At 40.1% G+C, this 24,928-nt stretch overlaps 1 protein-coding gene across 5 annotated transcripts in view; it reads left to right on the forward strand.

Annotated features, from left to right (window-relative positions):
* The window catches only part of LOC138420283 (interferon-induced very large GTPase 1-like), a 71,634-nt gene that overhangs the window by 36,300 nt on the left and 10,406 nt on the right, over positions 1-24,928 (forward strand). For 3 of the 5 annotated variants that reach the window (XM_069553392.1, XM_069553393.1, XM_069553394.1), the window contains exon 3: positions 4,148-11,703. The exons of the other annotated variants lie outside the window; for them this stretch is intronic. In XM_069553392.1, the coding sequence (XP_069409493.1) occupies positions 4,560-10,718 (6,159 nt within the window). In that variant the 5' untranslated portion in view covers positions 4,148-4,559 and the 3' untranslated portion in view covers positions 10,719-11,703. Of the gene's footprint in view, positions 1-4,147; positions 11,704-24,928 lie in introns of those variants that run through there. 5 annotated transcript variants of the gene reach the window in all.

A 24,928-nucleotide genomic window follows, 5' to 3' on the forward strand; every position in this document is an offset into this window, starting at 1 on the left:
CACATATATGGAATTTAGAAAGATAGTACTGCAATCCTACATGCAGGCCAGCAAGGGAGACATAGATGTAAAAAACAGACTTTTGAACTCCATAGGAGAAGTTGATGGTGAGATGGTTTGAGAGAATACCCCTGAAACATGTACATTACCATATGTAAAATAGATGAGCAGTGCAAGTTTGATGCATGAAGCAGAGCATCCAGAGTAGGTGTCCTGGGACAACCCAGGATAGGGTGGGGAGGAAGGTGGGAAGAGGGGTTCAGAATTGTGGGGGACACCGATATACCTGTGGCTGATTCATGTTGATGTATGGCAAACCATCACAATATTGTAAAGTTATTCTCCAATTAAAATACATTAATTTTTAAAAATCTGCTTTTCCCTAAATTATTTGCTTTTCCTCTTGTATTTTCGGCAGCTTCACTATGATATGTCTGATTGTGAATTTCTTTTGTCTTCTGAGGTGTATCCAATGGTATCATAAGTGTTGTCTTTAATTTGTCATGGAAATGTTTCGCTTGCTTCAAATTTATTTACCTCTTCCATCATATATTATTTCACTTTCTATTAAATTCCTTGAGACTGCAAAGAATTTTTCTTAAAATTTTATCTAGATATTTTAGATAACTCAGTTGGAAAAGTTGTTCTCTTTTTTCGTTAATTTATGTTTTGGCTGCGCTGGGTCCTTGCTGCTGTGCGCAGGCTTTCTCTAGTTGCAGTAAGTGGGGGCTACTCTAGTTGCAGTGCACACTGCATACATCTCATCCATATCCTGTCTTCACTTCCTTTGCATGTGCACTCAGGGCCTCTCATTGTGGTGGCTTCTTTTATGGTGGAGCACAGCCCCTAGGGCAGACGGGTTTTAGTAGCAGCAGCACATGGGCTCAGTAGTTGTGCCTTGTGGGCTCTAAGCACAGGTGCAGATGTTGTGGTGCGCAGGCTTAGTTGCCCATGGCATGTGGGATCTTCCTGGACCAGGGATCAGACCAGTATTCCCTGCATTGCAAGGTGGATTCCTAACCACTGTCCACCAGAGAAGCCCAGAAAAGTTGTTTTTTGAATTACTGAGTCTGCCATTAAATTTCGATTCAAATTTTAGTGACACTGGTGAAGATAGAAAGCACAAAATCAAAATGACTGAAAGATGAGATGACAATTATATGATTCAATAAAGACAAAATGAAGGGAAAATCTAAGGGAGAGCTGGTAGGGGATTAAAAAGAATTGACATTTAGGAGAGATTGAAAAGGAAAGATACAGGATACAGGATGCTTGGGGCTGGTGCACAGGGATGATCTAGAGAGATGATATAGGGTAGGAAGTGGGAGGGGGGTTCAGGATTGGGAACTCATGTACACCCGTGGCGGATTCACATCAAGGTATGGCAAAAACAATACCATATTGTAAAGTAAAATAAAATTAAAATTAAAAAAATAAAATATGTTAATATAAAAAAAAAAACAAAAAAAAAAGAAAAGAATAATTTGAAAGGACATGAAACTACATTCACATTAGGAGGAAGGATGCGTAGGATTATAAAAGTGACATTCAGTAGGACAGGAAATACAAGAAGAGAGGAAACCTGAATTATGTGTGAAGTTGAAACGTGTGAAATCTCATCTCATATAATATGTCTCAAAGATAGTGGGGTTAAAAACATAACATTGAGAAAACACTGAATATAAGAGTATTTGGTTCTACACACACACATTAAGATGGCATCAGTAGATAAAGAGAATTTGATTACACATATATAGTTTATAATATAAAATAGATATATATATAATATAATGATATTAGCTAGTGTCAGAGGAAGAGTGAGAAGTGGGTGACAAGTATAAATCAGCTAAGAAGTGCATTTTATTTACTGAGATAAACTAACATATAACCTTGCATAAGTCTAAGGTATACAAGGTGCTGATATGATACATTTTTATATTGCTATGTGACCAAGATAGAGTTAGCTCACACCTCTATCACCTCACAGTATCATTTCTTTATTGTGTTGAGAACAATTAAGTCCCTTGGAAACTTTGAGGTTTATAATACCGTGTATTGTTTATAATCACTATGTGTGCTATGTGCTATGCTTAGTTGCTCAATGTGTCCAAGTCTTTGCAATCCCATGAACTGTAGCCTGCCAGGCTCCTGTGTCCATGAGGATTCTCCAGGAAAAAATACTGGAATGGGTTGCCATGCCCTCTTCCAGGGGATCTTCCCAACCTAGGAATCAAACTCAGGTCTCCTGCATTGCAGGCGGATTCTTTACCATCTGGGCCACCAGGGAAGCCTAGATGTCTAGGCCTTATTCATCTAGTGATGGCACATTTGTACCTTTAAACAGTACCTCCCTAATTCCTATACCTTCCAACCCCTGGTAACCACCAAACTACTCTAGTTTTACAAGTTTGGCTTTTTTAGATTCCACATGTAAGTGATATTATACAGAATTTCTCTTGCTTGGTCTGGCTTATCGCACTTAGCATAATGCACTCAAGGTCCATCCCTGTTGTCGCACACAAATGGCAGGACTTCCCTCTTTCTTGTGACTGTATAATATTCCACTGAGTGTCTGTGTCTGTGCTCATACATGTGCATGCTGTATCATATATCCTTTATCCATTAAGCCATGGGCTGACCCTTAGGCTGTTTCCATATCTTGGCTACTGTGAATAACAATGCAGTAAATATGGGGGTGCATATATCTCTTCAATATCCTGTCTTCATTTCCTTTGCATATATGCACAGGAGTGGAATTGCTGGGTAATATTGTGATACTATTTTTCATTTTTGAGGAAACTCTACAATCCTTTCCACAGTGGTTAAACCAACTTAAATTCTCAGCAACAGTACATAAGGGTTCCTTTTTTTCTACAGCTTCTCTAGCATTTATTATTTGTAGAATATATGATGATGGCCATTATGATTGGCTTGAGGTGATACCTCATTATGGTTTTGATTTGCATTTCCCTAACAATTAACTACTTTTGAACTGTGGTGTTGGAGAAGACTCTTGAGAGTCCCTTGGACTGCAAGGAGATCCAACCAGTCCATCCTAAAGGAGATCAGTCCTGGGTGTTCACTGGAAGGACTGATGCTAAAGCTGAAACTCCAATACTTTGGCCACCTCATGTGAAGAGTTGACTCATTGGAAAAGACCCTGATGCTGGGAGGGATTGGGGGCAGGCGGAGAAGGGGGCGACAGAGGATGAGATGGTTGGATGGCATCACCGACTCGATGGACATGAGTTTGAGTGAACTCTGGGAGCTGGTGATGGACAGGGAGGCCTGGCATGCTGCTATTCATGGGGTCGCAAAGAGTCAGACATGACTGAGCGACTGAACTGAACTGAACTGAACAATTAACAATGTTGAGTGACTTTTCATGTGCCTGTTGGTCATCTGTATGTCTTCTTTGGAGAAACATCTATTTATTCTTTACCTATTTTTTCCTAATATTCCTTTAATGTAGCTATGCAGTTTTCCCACCACCACTGATTGGAATTATCTTTTTTCCCATTGTTTTCTCACCTATTTTGTCATAGATTATTGACCATAAGTGTGTAGGTTTATTTCTGGGCTCTCTACTCTTTTCCACTGATCTGTGTGTTTGCTTTTATGCCAATATCATGCTCTTTTGATTAATGTAGCTTTAGAGTATAGTCTGAATAGGGAACGTGATACATACAGCTATTTTTTTTTCTCCAGTCAGCTTTGGCAATTGAGTCTTTGTGGTTTCAAAAAAATTTTTTAGAATCATTTTGTCCTACTTTTGTGAAAGTGTCCTGGGTATTTTGATAATCATTGCATTAAATCTATAGATTGCTTTGGACAATATGGCCATTTTTAATAACATTATCCCTCTAATCAAGGAACACAGGATATCTTTCCATTCCTTTTCAACATTTTCAAATACCCTCATCAGTGTTTATACTTTTGAGAATGTAGGTCTTGCACATTCTTGGTTAAGTTTATCCCATGGAATTTCATTCTTTTTAATTTGATCATAAATGGGACTGTTCCCTGAATTTTTTTTTATGACAGTTCATTATTAGTGTATACAAAAGCAACAGATTTCTGCAAATTAGTCACAGGATTCTGCCTATTAACAGGCCACAGGCTGACTGAGTGTCTTTTCTTCCTACAGCCATGGTCACAGCAGAGTCTATGCCCAGTGAGCCCCTGCTCAGAGGGAAAAATGGGAAAGACCTCCAGGAGATGCTCAGAGGAGTAGCACTAGCAGTTGAGTACTAGTTGTCAAAGCTGCAGGAACACCTGGGTGTGACTTCTGCTCATGCCTTACAACGCCTAGAAGAAAAAGACCTTCAGAAACTGAAATGCCAGGTGCAACATTCCTGGGAGAAAAGGGCCCTGGAGAAACAGCTTAACCTGTCACACTCAAATACTCTTTCAGAGTTACAGGAGTCTTGGGGGGAATCATTAAAGAAACGGCAGAAGGAGGCAGAACAGGCACTGCAGGAGCAAAGAGAAATGCTGTCAAATGGAGCCAACCGCAGGAAGAGGCAGTGAGAAAAAAGGAAGCAGGGCTGAGGCAAACAATGGAGATCCCCAAAGAGTTCTGGCCATCTCCTGAAAACCCCCCAGGAGAAGTCATGGAAGATAGGCAGAGAGAACTCAAGGTCATGGAGGGAGCACTTTCTCACAGCAAAAGTCTCCCAGATAGAGAGCTGGTGAGATATGCATCTGGAGGACTAGCCCTACAGGGAATTTACAAAACCAGTGACCAAAGGTGTCTCCTAGAGAAGAAAGAGGAGCTACTTTGTGTCCCCAAGGAGTTTGTACTCCGTGGCCCTAATCAGGCTACACGGACAGAAATGAAGGAATTTGCATCTTCTCAAGAAGAATCCATGTTCACTCAGACTGTAGAGAAGCTGGGCTTCAGCATAACTGCCTTAGCAAAGGATGGAGGTTGGGGAATTAGCCTGGAAGCTGGTATGGATCAGAGCATGCATTTTGAATCCAAGGAAATGCAACAGTCACATTTTACACACTCTTATTTCTGCTCAACCAAGTTCATCTATATCCCACTGGCCTCCTGCATCTTTCCCATTGACCAGCTCAAACTTTCCAATGCTGCTCTCCAGGATTTAAAAGACATTGAAGATCTTTTGGATCAATCAGAAGACCCAGACAAACTACACTTGCTGAGGCATAGGACTGAAGCCTTCTTCCAGAGGTTTGGGTCTCATGCTGATCAGGGCCCTCTGCACCTTGGGGGAATCTACTGGTGGAAAGCCATTTCAGAGGGTTTCCAAAAAGAGCAGCTGGCTGAAGTGAAACAGCAAGCAGCAGAGGCCCTGGATATTTACATAAGGGGCAGTTACAGTGGCTTTGGAGTGAACATTGGTACAGGTCTGGATATGTCAGACTCTGATTCAAAAAAAGCCTCTCAGAGAACAACCTTCCAAAATCTCCAAACCGAAGTCAAATTATCTGTGGCCCAGACAGGTGGCCCACCAGAAGCAAATGGCTTTTTTGACTGGAAAGCTGGTCTAGTTGCCAATAATCAAACCTGGTATGTCATTGACCGTGGACTTCAGCTGGTACCTGTTTGGGACATTGTCCGCTATGGCCACAGAGACGATTTTAAGGATCATCTTAAAGTAGCTAACTGCCTGAAAGACAACTATACTGTTCTAACTGGACTCACTACCCAGATCCAGGAGGGAGAAGAATTCTTGAGTGTTGAGAAGGAGGCTAGGATTTTCCTAGAGGATGTGAAATCCTGGGATGTTTCTGATCCAGAAGAACAACTTAAAAGGCTGATAAATTTCATGCAAAGATTGAGTAAAAAAACGGAACGCTATACCATTTGGACTAATATATGCCTCAAAGACTTGGGTCTGCAGAATTTTCTGGTAAACACTGTAAACTTTTGCAAAAACATTTCCTTCCATGAAACTAAGTTTATTAAATCGCAGTTGCGTAGTCTTTTGGATCCTCACATTTATACAGTAAGAAACTTTCCTCAGGCTCAGTCCATTATGCAGTGGATATTTCAGTCAGAAACAAAGGAAGACAATGTCCATATCACCCAATTTTCTGAATTAATTGAAATACTTAAAAAAGCACAGAATGACCTTAAGGAAGGAAAGGCCAGCTCTGAATCGACAGAGTTGGTGGAGGAGGCTCAAAGAAAGCTAACTTACGAGGTCAGCTTGTCTCTTGGTTGCTTCTTGAAACACCTCCAGGAAATAGGGAAGCCAGACACACATGTCTTGCTACTTTTGATAGCATCTGGTGCAGGATATCATGTGACTGACAATATATTTCAGTATCTCCTGGGGCATGATGAGTTACACTTCCTATTGGATAAAATGCAAACTGTGCAAAATAAATACCAAGAGCTCAAAAATATTTGCAACTACAGGGCTCAGGCATTCCTGGTGCTCACAGGTCTGACAGCAACAGCGGGCATCAAAGCTGTTTCTCCAGATGAGAAAACACAACGCTTGGCATTAATCAAACATCACATGGGACGATCTTTGACTACAGAAGTTGTATATGTCCTCACCAAACATGGAGATCATGATTGGGAAAACCTAGAAAAAGACTTGAGACTGCTCATTGATGGGAATTATGAGGCTACTGTCTCTTCATTGCAAGGGGAGGAGGTGATAAAAGAATTGCAGAGTGTCTTCCATGAAAAGAAAGAGCACCATGAAGCACATGATAATGAAAAGAAAAAGGAGGAAGTCATAGAAAATGGAGCCTTCCAAGACTTACTCCAGCGTCTAGGCCTAGAACATTACTACCCAAGAAAAATGAGCAGAGCTAACTTCCAGCTGATCCACAAGACTTCTGTGTACAATACCCAGCCCTCCTCTGAAAGAGAACTTCCCTTCTATTTCCTACAGAAGCTATTGATGCTGGATTATGGGCTGAGATACCTGATCATCAAACATGAAGAATACACAGAGAACCAAGTCTATTCAAGCACCTCAAATCAAGAAAGGGAGGCTTTTGATCCGTATGAAGATCTACCTGAAGAAAGTGCTCATCCTACTAAGCCTTCAGCAGCCACTAATATCAGACCCTATGTTCACCCTATGGATATTCAGATGGCAATTCTTCACTGTGCAGATGATTTTGCCAGACAATATATTTTGGACAAACTTTCCATTTGTCAGTTTGCCCTCCCCCTTCTCATACCTAATCCTTGCAATGGTGAAATTGAATTCTCTCTCTGGTCTCTCAGACAAATTCGAAGGAGCTGGCAGCAAGTAGGGAAATCAAAAAATGAGAAGAAGGACAATTACATGAATCAGCAAATGTGTCACGTTTCTGCCCCCATTGTGTCTTTTATTAGAGTTGGAACTGGCTTCTCTGCTTCCAAATCGCAAATCATGAACTGTCTTCTCAGTGAACGCAAACATGATGTCTTTTTTCACCGACATTGCAAAGGCAGCAGCGGAGACTGTCTCTTGATGGGAGGAGTGGTGGAAGTCGCCTGGTTCTGTCCTGGGGGGGAAGAGCAGGACAGATTTGACAACTGCTTGACCTTTACCAACCTTCATGGAGATGCAAAGGAATATGAGAAGCAACTCACCTCTTTGAAGGAAGTTTCTTCCATAATTGTGATCCTGATGTCAACTTCTGATGACAATAAAGGAAACCAAAAAATAGTCCATGACATGTGTCAGTCATCAAAACCTTTAATCCTTTTGCGTGATGATAAAGGAAAAGTCACAGTCAATAATTCTGGCCCAAGAGTGAGAATTGGGATCAGGAACAGAAATGAGGCAGAATTAATAGAGGAGCTAACAACTGCAATCAGACGTTTGCTGGAGATCTCTAACACTGCACTCAGCTTGGAGAACTGTGCCCATATTGCTCGCAAGCAAGGAATGCTTATTGATGAAGACCAGAGAGATTGCAAGGAAGCCAAAGAAAAGGCAGAGGCTCTAATGACCTTATTGAGAGAAATGGAAATACCTCGGGTCAAGGAACACTTACTACCTCTTCAGGGAAAACTGTGGCAACTTTGGTGTACAAAGGACAAAGAACTCTATCATCTCAGAGAGAAGGGGAATCGCAGCATTGAACAGCACAAAAGTGAGATTGAGACAGAAAAACAAATGATAAGACATGAACAGTTCAGAAAAGCCTTTCCTCTCAATGCTTTAATGCGTTCTGTCCTTGAAATTCTCCAAACTCATTCAGAAACTCACACCAAACTCTACTTCCTCCAATGGCTGAATGTAGCTTTGGACAACCTGACTGCAGGACACTTGGAAAATCTAAAGGAGAAGAAAAAGGCATTGGTTCAAAAAAAAAAGCAAGAGGCCACAAAGAGTAGCTCTCTGAAAGACTGCCAACATGAGATAGAAGCTATTTCCAGAGAGATTGATGACTGTACCTTGGGAATTGAGCACATTCTCAGAGAAGCTGGCCAGATCTATGAAGCTCTGGAAGAAGCTTCACCCATGAAAGATACCCTCTTTCTCTCCCTTCCCCACATTGCTGCAGATCTGATGATATCTGGTGTTCCCATTGAGCTGATGGATGGGGATGTTTCATATGTGCCCCTGAGGTGGGTGGCAGCTGTTTTTGACAAGCTCTCTGAGAAACTTGGAAACAAGCGGCTCTTTGTTCTCTCTGTCCTTGGCCTGCAGAGTTCAGGGAAGTCCACCCTGCTGAATGCCCTTTTTGGGCTGCAGTTCACTGTCAGTGCTGGGAGGTGTACCCGGGGGGCCTACATGCAGCTTCTGAAAGTGGAGGAGACATTCACAGCCGAACTGGGCTTTGACTTTGTGCTTGTTGTGGACACAGAGGGACTTCGAGCCCCCGAACTCAGCAACAAGTCCCAGAATCATGACAATGAGTTGGCAACCTTTGTCATCGGACTCGGAAGCTTGACTTTGATCAATATTTTTGGGGAAAATCCATCAGAAATGCAAGATATTCTACAAATAGTTGTCCAAGCTTTTCTGAGGATGAAACAAGTAAAAATCTCTCCCAGTTGCCTCTTTGTCCATCAAAATGTGGGGGAAGTTACAGCTAAAGACCAAAATATGGAAGGAAGAAGGCGGTTTGAGGAGAAATTGGATAAAATGGCAGCAATAGCAGCTGAAGAAGAGCAGTGCTCCGATGTAACCTGCTTTAGTGATGTCATTAGGTTTGACGCCAATACCCACGTCTACTACTTTGCTCACCTCTGGGATGGCAATCCCCCAATGGCCCCTCCCAATCCTCGCTACAGCCACAATGTTCAGGAACTCAAAAGCAGAATTCTTGTGACTGCCCAACAGGAATCTAGGGGAAGCATCATGAAGATATCAGATGTAAAAGTCAGAGTTCAAGATTTGTGGAGAGCCCTACTCAATGAGAACTTTATCTTCAGCTTCAGGAACACTCTAGAAGTCATGGCCAAGAGCAAACTGGAAACCATGTATAACTCCTGGACATGGGAGCTGAGGAGTCATGTGCAGAGATTACAGAACCAGCTGATCAACCAGATTCAGAATGGAAAAATCCAGACACTTGAAACATATACCCTGGAGGCTCAAGTTACAGAGATATATGAACCCATCAAGCAAGGATTTGAAAAATATTTTAATGAAGACCCAGATAGTGACGTGCTGGTTCAGTGGAAAGGAAATTTTGAAGATAAACTCATAACCCTTAAAGAGGCACTAATTTTAGATGTGCAAAGAAAAGCCGAAGAACTTACTAGTTTTAAAAAAAATCAAGAAAACCTGGATAACAAAAAGTCAGGTTATGAAAAGGAATTATTGGAAAAAAGTCAGAATTTGGCTTTATTGCTAAATGGCACTCAATTGAGGGAGGAAGAGCTCCATGAGAAATTCAACCCACTTTGGGAAAAATGGGTCTATGACGTGTCCTCAAGTCTCCCTCCAGCTGTAGAACCTAAAATTGAAATGGATTCTGAAAACATCCTTTTGGAATATTTCAAAAAGGAAAAAGACATAGCAAGCATACTGATGAACTATTCTGGAGAAAAGTTTGAAATCAACTATGACAAACATGTTAAGTTGAACAGGAAATATTGGGAACTCTTTACAATGACAATAGAGCCCCAAGATAAACACTCCATAAAGATGACTACTGACTGCATTATTTCAAAAGTTAATGAAACTGTTAACAAAATATCTCAGCAAAAGCATGATTACAATCCAACTTATTTCTATGAAATCCTGAGAATAATAGAAGAGGAGGTGAAGTCTGCACCCACTCAGAAAAGATACAGATTTACAAAAAAATATGAAATAGACTTATCATTGTGTTTATTCCAAAGAGCATCACAGAAGTTTAAGGAGATGCACAAGGCATTCAAGAGGGCAAATGATCCTGTAAACTATCTGCAAAGCAAGAAAGATGATTTCTTCATGAGCTTTAAGATCTCTTGTCAAGGAGCATCTTCAATTAAAACATTTGTTGATTTTCTGTGGAAGAAACTCACACCTGCAGTCTCCAGCACCATAAGGAAAAACATGGCCCTCAAAATTTCTGGGGACATTCGAACCACCTGCCGGGCATTCAATGAAAACAGAGCTAACCTGGAGAAACACATTCTCATCTCTCTGGCAGAAGAGGAAAATTTTGATAACTACTGGCAGTACCTTCATAATCCAGAATCATTTTTTAAGAATTACATTGAAAACAATGTTAAAAGATATTTTTCTGACACAGGAAGTGAAAAAAATAAAGACTTTTCTACAAATGAGTTTAGATGACATCAAGAATGCCATCCTCTCAGCTATACAGACATCTACAGCAAGAGTTAAAGATAAAAGCAGCACAGCGTCTGGGTGGTTAGATTTGTTCTGTGATCAGCTGGGGAGTACCTTGATCTTTCCACGAAAAGACTTGATAAGCATTGAACACCAGGAGATAAAAGATATTGAGTTTCTCAAAGAGGCCCTGAGTAAAGCTTTGGATCCTGAAATGAAGCAGGTAGAACAGAACTGCTTGTCTAAACTTGTAGAAGAAATGGTTCCTGAAATCCAGAAAATGCTCTCTGAACATCTCTGTGGCTGCTGGAAACAGTGCCCCTTCTGTAAAGCAATTTGTACAAATACAATCCCTACCCATGATGGAGACCACAGTGTTCCCTTCCACCGTTCAAAGGCTCTCAGTGGAAGGAGGTGGCATCAAACAGACCATTTTTCCATTGATTTCTGTACTAGCTCAGTAGCAAGTGATGATCTTTTCATTTTGAATGATGGCAGGAGAATCCCATATAAGACCTATAGAGAAGCAGGGGGGGAATATGCCAGATGGAGCATCACCCCAGACACATCCACCCAGCCATACTGGAAATGGTTTGTCTGTCACTTCAGATCAAAGCTAGAAGAAAAATATCACCAAAGATTTATCAATAAAGGTGAAATTCCTGATGCCTGGAAGAAAATCACAAAGCAGGATGTGCTTGATGACTTGAAAAAACATTAACACTCAATGACCAGATAAGGGTTCCAGTATCTAAACAAAGAAGGCACATTACCAGAACAAGCTTAAAATACCACCCACTCAGAATGAAAACTTTCCTTATATCAATTTTTTTCAAATGAAACATCTAAAACTAAATCAATCGTAGTAAGAGTTGAATATTTCTTGAGTAGGAACCTTATTTTTCTTTTCCTCAATTCCTTCTTCTTTAAAAACAGCTGATTATATGAGTACATGATAAAATTGAATAAAGTGCATTTAATATACCAACTGCATATTTTTTATTATTATCTGAATGTTTTTATTTTTAAATATATAATGTTATATAAAGCTTCAAGAAAGTCATTTTCATAAAGGGAAATTAAAACCATTGTAGATGGCTACAAAATCTACAGAATAACTATACAAATATTTTTATCACTATATAGCTATTCACTGAAAGTTACAAATTCTTTTCATTTCTAAGTGCATTTTTTCACTCTATGAAATTGTGCAGAAGAGTTAATGCTTGAATGCAAAAACATTCATAGGAAATTCAAGATTTCCAATTCCCAAATATAATGCCATTTAGACCTATTCTATTATAGGAATAAAAAAAAAAAGCAGAAACTTGGCCAGGATAGAGCCTGCATCAATTCAAGAAACAATATTAAACAAATATAAAAAATAGAACTTAAATAACTTTTTTAAATTTAACCATTTTCTCTTCTTCCTGGGCACTTCGGCACTTGCCTGTGCATTTTTTTTGTTTTGTATGTTATCTTTTTTAGTCTTATCTAATTTACCATCCATTATTTTTCATTGTCTGCAATTTATACTCAGCCTCAAGACTTTGCTTGGGACATATCTTTTCTGTTGTTCCCTTTAATGCAAGTACCTTTCCAAGAAGATAGACATTTTACAAGGTGCTGTAATATATCATAATTGACAAGGCCTTAATTCACAAAACTCAACACATTATGTTAATTCATTTTGTACTTAAACTTTCATTTCAAAGAATAAAATAATGCCATTTGTAGCAACATTGGATACAACTATAGATTACCATATTAAGTGAAGTAAGTCAGAAAGAGAAAGACAAATATGACATAACATACATGTGCAGTCTAAAATATGGAACAAACAAACCTATCTACCAAACAGACTCATAGACACAGAGATTAGACTTGTGGTTGCCAAGGGGAAAGAGGGAAGAAGGAGAGGAGGGCAGAAGGAGAGGAATGGACTAAGAATTTGAAGTTGATATATGCAAACTATTGCTTTTAGAATGGATGAAGAGCAAGGTCCTCCTGTATAGCACAGGGAACTGTATAGTCTCCTGGGATAAACCATAAAGGAAAAGAATATTTTACAAAGAATGTCTATATATGTAAAACTGCCTCACTTTGCTGTACAGCAGAGATTGGCACAACATTGTAAATCAACTGTACTTGAATAGAAAAAAAGCAATATAAACTCTTTTTAAGATATAAATTATGTAATCTTCTCTAATGTATTTTACTGCTTTTAATGCAGCCTAAAAACTAGTATAATAGCAGTAACAGAAAAAAAGGTCAAGTTACAGTTAGTGGTGTATATTAGTGTCTTTAGCTCATTGTAAAGTTATTGAATGACCAAATCACCTTTGAAAGGCAGTTGGTACTGAGAAATATCATGGGTTTCTGGCTTCTTATCCAACTATTGGAACCCATCTTATATGCAGAAGTGAGTAGTTTCTGTAAAGCCTTATTGATGTCTTGAAGATGAAAGTACTTAGTATTTATGTCATCAGTTCAGTTCAGTTCAGTCGCTCAGTCTTAAATAACTTTTTCTAATTTAACCATTTTCTCTTCTTCCTGGCACTTTGGAACTTACCTGTGCATGTTTTTTTTAAAAAAGGTAAAAAAAAAAAAATCACAGGAGTTGAGGTATTCAAAGCCTACAGCTCTGTACAAGTCTGAGAAGGACCCATTTATGGAACAAGATTCATGACCGGGAGAAAGGGCCATTTTAATCAAGGCTGTGAACGAGGTCAGGGCTTCCCTTGTAGCTCAATCGGTAAAGAGTCTGCCTGCAATGCTGGAGACCAGGGTTTGATTCCAGTGCCAGGAAGATGCCCTGGAGAAGGAAATAGCAACCCACTCCAGTATTCTTGCCTGGAGAATCCCATGGGCAGAGTGGCCTGGCTAGCTAGTCCATGGGGTCACAAGAGTCGGACATGTCTTAGTCACTAAACCATAGTGATAATTCAATAAGAAATGTTTCTGTGTATTAAACTGTAAGAAAATGCTTATCTCCAATAAAGCACCTTTGGGAATTTTCACATTATTTGAGCCATAGAGTCATGATCAGAAATAAAAATGAAGAACATTTTAAAGCCAACCAAGGACCTGAGAGGGGAGGAAATCTCCACTCTGCAAACCTATACCTTCTGAAACAATGACTTATGTTAGATTCTCAAAGCTGATGATCTGAAGGAATCCTGATTCAAAGAAAAAAGTCACTCATGTCTGACATAAGGCCATTCATTGGCTTCCCTTTAAGGGTACACTCTCTACCGCTCCACAGCCTGTATAAAAACATACAGTACAAAGAAAAAAAATCAAAGGACTTGGATCTTTGGAGCTGGGAGACAGGAGTGCTCACTCTGCTATCTTTGTGCCCCAAGCATACTCTTCACTTTCAGGTCAAATGACCATGTCTCCAAAAAAATCATGAAACAGAAAAACTGCATAGAAAGAAGATGTTCTTGAATAGATGGATTTTCCTTTTGTTCTTTCAAAATAGTCTCACTGAGAGTTGGAGGAGCCTCTGAATAGGATAAAGTTGAAATAGTGATAAAACAGAACCCATGCACAATATAGCACCTGTCTCTGACATCACTGCATCCTTGATAACTGTGCAATGTTAACATTTGTTCAATGCTTTTCATATTTGTTCAGTAAGTCCATTAAAACTTTTAACTAGCAAGCATTAAAATTAATTTTTATTTTCAGGCAAAATTCTTGTGTATAAACAAATAATTTTTTACCAATGCCTCAGGCATTTAAGTAGAATGATTACTAAATGCAATTCTGAGACGGTGTCAAGAGTTCCCTACAAAATGGCTAGACATAAGTTGGGAATGAGGGTAGATGGAAACATATGAATGCTTTTTTCTATGATAGTAGTGGAGAGTAAAATGCCATCAAGGTGGGCTCACAATCAAAGTGTCAATGGGTTGAGGTCAGTAAGGGAGACCTCAGGAACACTGGAGTAGGGTGATAGAGTTCATAGGGATGAGAATCATATAGTTATTAAAAGTGGGAGATGCTGGGCCCAGTGTAGGTCACAGATATTAGAGATGGCCAGCGTTGTAAGGTCATTGAAGGTAAGGTTCACATGAAAGTCTCTCAGAGTCACTGAAAATGTGGATCTTGGAAACAAAGGAATCGGGGGTCACCATATCAATAAACGTAAGGAATTTCCAGAGTGATTTAAGCAAGACAGGACAAATCCTGCAGGAATGGGGCTAGGAGAGTGAGGGATTCTAGCACAAAATAAAGAACACAAATACAATGTGAGATGCTTCTCAGGGGGCACCAATGGTGAAGAACTCACTTGCCGACACAGGAGATAAAAGAGATGGTGAAGTTCAATCCCTAGGTTGGGAAGACCTCCTGGAGAAGGAAATGGCAACCCACTCCAGTATTCTTGCTTGGAAAATTCCATACACAGAGGAGCCTGATGGGCCACATTCAATGAGGCTGCAAAGAGTTGGGCATGATTCAGCACCAGCACATGCTTTAAAAAAGATGGAAATTTGCACTAAGAAGATTTTCACTTAGGTCTCTAAGTGAATGAAGTGTACAACAGACTATTACAGACTAATTATTTCTGTCATCCCTAAATCCATAGGGATTTAAGACAGACTTATATGTCTTTTCATTTGGAGGAGATATCAAGATTGAAGACAAAAGGAGAAGAGGGCACCAGAGGATGAGATGGTTAGATAGCCTCACTGAGTTTGAGCAACCTCCTGGAAACAGCAATAATGTTAGTTAACATGAAAGCTGGGGCTATCTGCTCATGATCACTAGTGTCCTCTACTCCTGGATAAGATGCTGAATTTCTCCAAGGCCCATGGGATACAGATTGGATCCTCTGCCCAACAGAGTTTCCTCACCCCTTCCACTGCTCATCCCTCCCACGGCTCACCCTGCCCACCCCGGCCACACCCCACCCCTCCCACCACCCACTTCAGCAGAGACCACTGGAAATATACTGCCAGAACCAGGAGTGAGGGGAAAGTCAAAGAGCTTACCCTGGGATGTCAGCAAAACAGGTCAGCAAACAGTACACTATCAGGTCATTAAGTGTATGGGGGCATTCTGAAGACTCCACAAAAGCACAGCCACAAGCAGCAGCTATTGGATATTCAACAGCTAAAACAAATCACAAATAGCACCAGCTGCCCTTCAGCTCTCATCCCTCAAACCAAATAATGAGAGTAGGAGGAGGAAAGGAAGTAAAGAGACGAGAAAAAGAAAACAGGCCATGACACACTTACTCCCTCCAGTTCTATGAAATTGTAAATCAGGCCTGAACTTGATGCAGGTGGTGAAAGGTGGTCAAAGAGCCAACTCAGGATTTAATGAGAGATGGAAGTTTTGATAGTAGATAGGACTAAACTTTTTATTGCCTAAGACTTTAGATATTCTAATACCAAAAGTGACTAGAAAAGTCACCTTCCCAGGAATATTACCAGGAGTGGGGGTGGGGAGAACAAAAATAACATGGTGGCAAGCAAGGGCAGAGATAAATAAAGGAATATCCCAATTATACACCACTGAGTCCTGCTCATTCAATAAACAGGTTACACACAGATGAAGAAAAATGAGGAAGAGGGGCAAGAGGAGAAATAAACTGGCAACACAGATGAGTCTCTTCTGGAAAAGGAAGGGGCTGCTTACAGGAGATGTTTTCAATTACTTCTCATTGTTAACTAGTATAATATTGTGATATAATGATAAAGATATATGCAGTCTTTGTCCAGGTTTCTGGAGCAGAGCTCCTAGAATTCTTGGAACTTCTTGAGTTACAGGGATGAGAGGAGTCTCTTTTGTTACTCCTAAAAAGTCCCTATCGAGAATACTTGAGTTTATGTTAATGAGGTGACTCTGTATGAGCCCCCTAGATAGTTTCAGGATGGAGGTTGCCTGCCAAAAAACCATGTGATGAGAGAGTTGGATCTTTCAGCTCCAAATCCTCCCACAGCTCCAGGAGGGAAACTGGATAGAGACTGAGTTAATCTGTGATTGCCAATGATTTAATCATGCTTATGTCATGGAACCTCCATAAAACCATAAAGGAAAGGGTTTGTAGAGCTTCTAGGATGGTGAACACCCCCACATGCAGAAAGGTGGTATACCGCAACCTCCACAGTCACAGAAGCCCTTGTGTTCAGGACACTTCCACACCTCATATTATTTGCCTCTTAATCAGGTTCTGCATGTACATATTTTCTAACATCCTTTATAAGGATACATAGCTATATATCCTACATATATATATAGCTGTAAATAAGAAAAGTTCTTGATTTCCATGTGCAGTCACAGCAAATTTTCAAACTAAAAGAGTGGGTCATGGGGTTCCCAAATTTTAAGACAAGTCAGATAAATTGTAGGTTGGAACAACAGACTGGTTCCAAATAGGAAAAGGAGTACGTCAAGGCTGTATATTGTCACCGTGCTTATTTAACTTATATGCAGTGTACATCATGAGAAACGCTGGACTGGAAGAAACACAAGCTGGAATCAAGATTGCAGAGAGAAATATCAATAACCTCAGATAGGCAGATGACACCACCCTTATGGCAGAAAGTGAAGAGGAACTCAAAAGCCTCTTGATGAAAGTGAAAGAGGAGAGTGAAAAAGTTGGCTTAAAGCTCAACATTCAGAAAACGAAAATCATGGCATCTGGTCCCATCACTTCATGGGAAATAGATGGGGAAACAGTGGAAACAGTGTCAGACTTTATTTGGGGGGGGGGCTCCAAAATGACTGCAGATGGTGACTGCAGCCATGAAATTAAAAGACGCTTACTCCTTGGAAGAAAAGTTATGACCAACCTAGACAGTATATTCAAAAGCAGAGACATTACTTTGCCAACTAAGGTCCATCTAGTCAAGGCTATGGTTTTTCCAGTGGTCGTGTATGGATGTGAGAGTTGGACTGTGAAGAAGGCTGAGTGCTGAAGAATTGATGCTTTTGAACTGTGGTGTTGGAGAAGATTCTTGAGGGTCCCTTGGACTGCAAGGAGATCCAGCCAATCCATTCTGAAGGAGATCAGCCCTGGGATTTCTTTGAAAGGAATGATGATAAAGCTGAAACTCCAGTACTTTAGCCACCTCATGTGAAGAGTTGACTCATTGGAAAGGACTCTGATGCTGGGAGGGATTGGGGGCAGGAAGAGAAGGGGACGACAGAGGATGAGATGGCTGGATGGCATCACTGACTCGATGAATGTGAGTGTGAGTGAACTCTGGGACTTGGTGATGGACAGGGAGGCCGGGCGTGCTGCAATTCATGGGGTCACAAAGAGTCGGATACGACTGAGCAACTGAACTGAACTGAGGGACCCAATATTTGCAATTGCTATCTGAAGTGGGAGGGCAGTCTTGTGGGGCTGAGCCCTTAACCAGTGAGGTCTGAACTAACTCCAGGTAGTTAGTGTCAGGACTGAATCAAATTATAGGAAACCCAGTTGGTATCTGCACCAAGTTAGAGAACTGTCTGGCAGGGAAAACCCACATTTTTAGTGTCAGAAATGTTCTATGGTTTTGAATAGATCTTAGTAATTATAACTAGACTTACATTGAAGAAAGTAAGGAATATCACTAGCAATTGAGTTATGACCTAAACCAATCCCTTACAATTATACAGTGGAAGTGACAAATAGATTCAAGGGATTAGATTTGATAAATAGAGTGCTTCAAGAGCTATGGATGGAGGTTTGTAACATTGTACACTAGGAAGTGATCAAGATCAGAGCCAAGAAAAAGAAATGTAAAGAAGCAAAACAGTTGTCTGAAGAGGCCTATCAAATAGCTGAGAAAAGAACAGCAGCTAAAGGCAAAGGAGAAAAGGAAAGATACATCCCTCTGAAGACAGAGTTCCAAAGAATAGCAAGGAGAGATGAGAAAGCCTTCCTAAGTGGTCAGTGCAAAGAAATAGAGGGAAACAATAGAATGGGAAAGACTAGAGATCTCTTTAAGAAAATTAGAGACACCAAGGGAACATTTAATGGCAAGGTGGGCACAACAAAGGACAGAAATGGAATAGACCTAACAGAAGCAGAAGATATTAAGAGATGGCAAGAATACACAGAAGTACTAGACATAAAAGATCTTAATGACCCAGATAACCACGATGGTGTGATCACGCACCTAGAACCAGACATCCTGGAGTGCTAAGTCAAGGAGATCTTAGAACAAAGCTAGTGGAGGTGACTAAATTCCAGCTGAGCTATTTCAAACCCTAAAACAAGATGCTGTTAAAGTGCTGCACTCATTGTGCCAGCAAATGTGGAAAACTCAGCAGTGGCCACAGGACTGGAAAAGATCAGTTTTCATTCCAATCCAAAGATAGGCAATGTCAAAGAATGTTCCAACTACTGCACAGTAGGACTCATCTCCCTCACTAGCAAAGAAATGCTCAAAATTCTCCAACCTAGGCTTCAACAGTATGTGAACCAACAACTTCCAGATGTTCAAGATGGATTTAGAAAAGACAGAGGAACCAGAGATCACATTGCCAACATCTGCTGGGTCATAGAAAAAGCAAGGGAATTCTAGAAAAACATTTACTTCTGCTTCATTGACTATGCTAAAGTCTTTATCTCTGTGGATCACAACAAACTGTGGAAAATTCTTAAAGAGATGGGAAAACCAAACCACCTTACCTGTCTCCTGAGAAACCTGTATGCAGGTCAGGAAGCAACAGTTAGAACAGGACATGGAACAACGGGCTGGTTCAAAATTGGGAAAGGAGTATGTCACCCTGTATACTGTCACCCTGCTTATTTAACTTATATGCAAGGTACATCATGTGAAATGCCAGGCTGGATGAAGCACAAGCTGGAATCAAGATCGCTGGGAACAATATCAATAACCTCAGAAAAGCACATGACACCACTCTCATGGCAGAAAGTGAAAAGGAACTACAGAGGCTCTTGATGAAAGTGAAAAGGAGAGTGAACAAGTTGGCTTAAAACTCAACATTCAAAAAAAGGAAGATCATGGCATTTGGCCCCAGCACTTCATGGCAAATAGATGGGAAAACAATGGAAACGGTGACAGACTTTATTTTCCTGGGCTCCGAAATCACTGTGGATAGTGACTACAGCCATGAAATTTAAAGATGCTGGATCCTTGGAAGAAAAGTTATGACAAACTAAACAGCATTTAAAAAAAAAAAAAAAAAAAGCAGAGACACTACTTTGGCAACAAAGGTCGTATAGTCGAAGCTATGGTTTTCCCAGTAGTCGTGTATTGATGTGAGAAAGTGAAGTCGCTCAGTCGTGTCTGACTCTTTGTGATCCCATCGACTGTAGTCCACCAGGCTTCTCTGTCCATGGGATTTTCCAGGCAAGAGTACTGGAGTGGGTTGCCATTTCCTTCTCCAGGGGGTCTTCTTGACCCCGGGATCGAACCAAGGTTTCCTGCATAGCAGGCAGACGCTTTACCCTCTGAGCCACCAGGGAAGCCCAGTGCAGCTGAAACATAAAGAGGCTGAGTGCCGAAGAATTGATGCTTTTGAAATGAGGTGTTGGAGAAGACTCTTGAGAGTCCCTTGGACTGCAAGGAGATCCAACCAGTCCATCCTAAAGGAAATCAATCCTTAATATTCATTGGAAAGACTGATGCTGTAGCTCCAATTCTTTGGCCATCTGTTGCGAAGAACAGACTCATTGGAAAAGACAATGATGCTGGGAAAGATTGACGGCAGGAGGAGAAGGGGATGACAGAGGACAAGATGGCTGGATGGCATCGACTCAATGCACATGAGTTTGAGCAAGCTCTGGGAGATGGTGAAGGACAGGGAAGTCTGGTGTGCTGCAGTCCAAGGGATTGCAGAGGCGGACACAACTGAGTGGATGAACAACAACAACTAAATCCATTTGTGATGTCAAGAGCATTATTACCTCCATCCTATTTCTTTGCACATTTCTTTTGTAAAATATTCTATTCTCCCTCTTGACAACGAATGCCTTTCACAGACTAAGGGAAAGTCCTAGTCATGCCATCTTCATCCGCATCCTCATCTTCAATTTTGTTGTCCCTGATAACTACAAACCCTGTGCTCTTTTCCTTCACCTCTAAGCCTTTCATGTTTAAGGAAGTCTGACGATTAGAGGGAAACAGACCGGTAGAATCTGCCTGGTCACAACACATCATACTGGTGTTGAATTCTCAACATTCTTATTTACTTCAAAAATCCCCTCACCATACGGAGGAATGACACTTTTGAAGCTTGATCATACATTCAGCACAAGTTACAGAGCACCTATTATGGACAGTGTACTCTGACATTGTGATGAATGTAATCAGAAGGGTCCTTATGAGAGGGAGGTGTGGAGGTCAGAGGTAGAGTGATGTTGCATGGGGACAACTTGACTGGTCACTGACAGCTTTGAAGATGGAAGGAGATTGTGAGCCTAGGAAGGAGGGCAGCCTCTAGATGCTGGAAAAGGCAAGAAAACAGACTTTCTTTTAGAGCCTGTATTAGGAATGCAGCTTTGCCAATAATTTGTGTTTAGCCACATAAGACCCACTTTTGGACATATCACCTCTAGAACTATAAGAGGATTAACCTGTTGTTTTACGTCACCAAATCTGTGGTAATTTGTTACAGTAGCAATAAGTGTTAGTGTTAGTGTTAGTCGCTCAGTTGTGCCCGACTCTCTGCGACCCCATGGACTGCAGTCCACCAGGCTCCTCTGTCCATGAGATTTTCCAGGCAAGGATACTGGAGTGGGTTGCCATTTCCTTCTCCCTCTGACCTCCACACCTCCCTCTCATAAGGACCCTTCTGATTACATTCATCACAACTGGATAACCCATAATAGTTTCCCAATCTCAATATCTTAGTCACATCTGAAAAATTCTTTTTGACATGTAAAGCCATATATTCACAGGTTCTGGGGATTAGAAAATGGATATCTCTTGGGGGGGTAGTCCTTTATTCATTATATCACACCTCCTCATAGAATGAAAGAGAAATAACTCTTGGAGAGTCAGGAGGCTATAAAAGATGTGATTTTTTTTAAAACCTATTTTTAACTGAAATACAAGAATTATACCACCAAAACCAACAACAACACAAATTACACGTGTACAGCTCATGGAATTATTCCATAACAAACACATTAATTTCACCACCATGGAGGAAAAGTTACAGAACATACCAACCTCCTAGAATCATCTCCCTCACAACATGTCCTCTTCTAATAACTATACCCTCTCTGTTCCAGAGGCTCAACACCATAGATGAGTTCTCTTTTTGAACAGGAAAATTGAATGATTCAGTGTAATTGTTTTCTGTCTGACTTCTATTCACTCAACAATGTTTGGGAAATTTATCTGTTACTAAATGGAGCTACAGTTGGGTTTTTCATCATTATATATCACAATTCGTGTATCCATCATACTACTCCAAACATTTGAATTTTCTTGTGTTTATTTAAATACTGCTGCTCTAAGAATTCTTGCACATGTCTTTTGTTGCATTTACTCACACATATCCATTAGGTATATACCAGGAGAATAATTTGTGGGTCATAGTTTATCCACATACCTAGATATCTCTTCAACTTTAGGAGATATCTCCAGCCAAGTTTTAAAGCAGCTGTACAAATTTATAACATTACTAGCAATATATGTGTGTTTCCATTGCTTCTCATGTTTATTAACACTATTATTACTCTTTTACATTTTAGCCACTCTGGACGATGTAGGGCTAATAACTCACTATAGTTTGCATTTCCCTGATTACTGCTGAGACTGGACTTCCTTCCTTCCTTGTGACTATTTGTTATTCACTCTTATAAACTGCCTGCTCAAGTCTTTCATCCATATTCATTTCGTGGTGATTTCACAGTTCTTTCCATATTCTGCATGTAGGCACCTTATCAGATGTATGTGTTGCATAATGACTTCTTTACCAAAAAAAAAGTACATAAAATTGAAATTTGAATGTCAATTGATTTCTTATGGATCCAGCTCTTATTTCCAAACTTGTAACTCTCAGTTCACCCAATACAGGTGCCCTCTATGCACATGAAGCAAATATTAACAGGCATAAAGGGAGAAATGAACAGTAATACAATAAAAGTACAGGAATTTAAAAGCCCACTTACATCCCTGGACAGATGATCCAGGCAGAAAATCAATCAAGAAATATGGGTCTTAAACAATGCATTTGATCAAGTTGACTTATTAGATACACAAAAAATATTTCATTCAAATAAAACACAATACATATTCTTTTCAAGTGCCCAAGGAACATTCTCAACAATAAATCATATGCAACTCCACAAAACAAGTCTTATTAAGAAAACTAAAATTATATCAACTATCTTGTCTGACCACAACAGGATAAAACAAGAATATAACCAAAAACAACTAGAAAAACCATAATCTTGTGGTCTAAACAACATGCTATTAAACAACAAATGGTTCCTTGAAGAAATCAAAGAAAAAATTTAAAAAACAATCTCAAGACAACTGAAAATGAAAACACAATGCTCCAAAACCTATGAGGCAAAACAAAAGAAGCTCTAACAGGGAGGTGTATAAGAATATAGGCCTACCTGAAGAAAACAAACAAAACAGTCTCAAATAAACAAACCACCCTTATCCCTAGAGGAATGAGAATAAAAAATGCAAACAAAACCTGAAGATCATAAAATAAAAATGATAAGCTTGGAGAAGAAATAATTGAAATAGAGACTGAAAAACAAGTGAAAAGATCAAAAGATCAAGTGAAAAGCTAATTCTTTGATGAGACAAAATTGATAAACCTCTAGTGAAACACATCAAGGAAGAAAAAGAGAGACAAAATAAATGAAATCAGTAAGGAAACAGAACCTATTAATAACTGTGGTTTTGCATTGCTCAACTTTACTATTTTTACATATTGGAATACATTCTTAAATAAATGTGGTTATATTGCACATCATTTAAAGCTCATTTCTTACTTTATGTTATCTTGCTAATGACATTACTTTCTATGTATTTTATATTTATTTTAGACTATGGAAATTATATTAGACAAAGAGCAAATTCCAGCAATTTTCTTATTCAAATTCAAAATGGGTTGTAAAGCAGCAGAGACAACTTGCAACATTAACGCATTTGACCCAGGAACTGCTAACGACTGTACAGTGCAGCAGTATTTCAAAAAGTTTTCCAAAGGAGACAAGAGCCTTGAAGGTGAGGAGAGTAATGGCTGGCCATTGGAAGTTAACAATGACCAACTGAGAGCCATCATCAAAATTGAAACTCTTACAATTACGCTTAAGTTGCTAAAGAACTCAATATCGACCATTCTATGGTTGACTGGCATTTGAAGCAAATTGGAAAGGTGAAAAAGCTCAGTAAATGGGTGCCTCATAAGCTGACCAAAATCTTAAAAAATCATTCTTGTGAAGTGTCAGCTTCTCTTATTCTACGCAATAACAACGAACCATTTCTCAATCAGATTGTGATATGCAATGAAAAGTGGATTTTATACAACAACCAGTGATGACCAGCTCAGTGGTCAGACTGAGAAGAAGTTCCAAAGCACTTCCCAAAGCCAAACGTGCACCAAGAAAAGGTCATGGTCACTGTTTGGTGGTCCGCTGCTGGTCTGATCCATGACAGCTTTCTGAATCCTAGCGAAACCATTAGTAAATCCGAGAAGTATGCTCAGCGAATTGATGAGATGCACCAAAAACCTGAAAACCTCAATGCCTGCAGCCAGCATTGGCCAATAGAAAAGGCCCAGTTCTTCTCCAGACAATGCCCAACCACATGTCGCACAGCCAACACGTCAACTGGTGAATGAATTGGACGACAAAGCTTTGCCTCATCCTCCATATGTGCTCAGTTGTGTCCAACTCTTTGTGATCCCATGGACTGGAGCCCACCAGTGGGCTGTCCACATGATTTTGCATGCAAAAATACTGAAGTGAGTTGCCATTTCCTACTCCAGGGGATCTTCCCCACCCAGGAATTGAACCTGTGTCTCTTGCATTGGCAGGCAGATTCTTTACCACTGCACCACTTGGGAACCCCAATATTCACCTGAACTCTTACCAATGGACTACCACTTCTTCAAGCATCTCAACAACTTGTTGCAGAGAAAAGACTTCCACAACCAGAAGAGACAGAAAAATCTTTCCAAGAGTTTTTCAAAACTCGAAGCACGCAGTTTTATGCCACAGGAACAAATAAACTTTTTTTTTTTTTTGGGGAAAAATGTGTTGATTGTAA

Source organism: Ovis canadensis, chromosome 15 (genome assembly GCF_042477335.2).
Source record: "Ovis canadensis isolate MfBH-ARS-UI-01 breed Bighorn chromosome 15, ARS-UI_OviCan_v2, whole genome shotgun sequence".
Classification (NCBI taxonomy): Eukaryota; Metazoa; Chordata; class Mammalia; order Artiodactyla; family Bovidae; genus Ovis; species Ovis canadensis.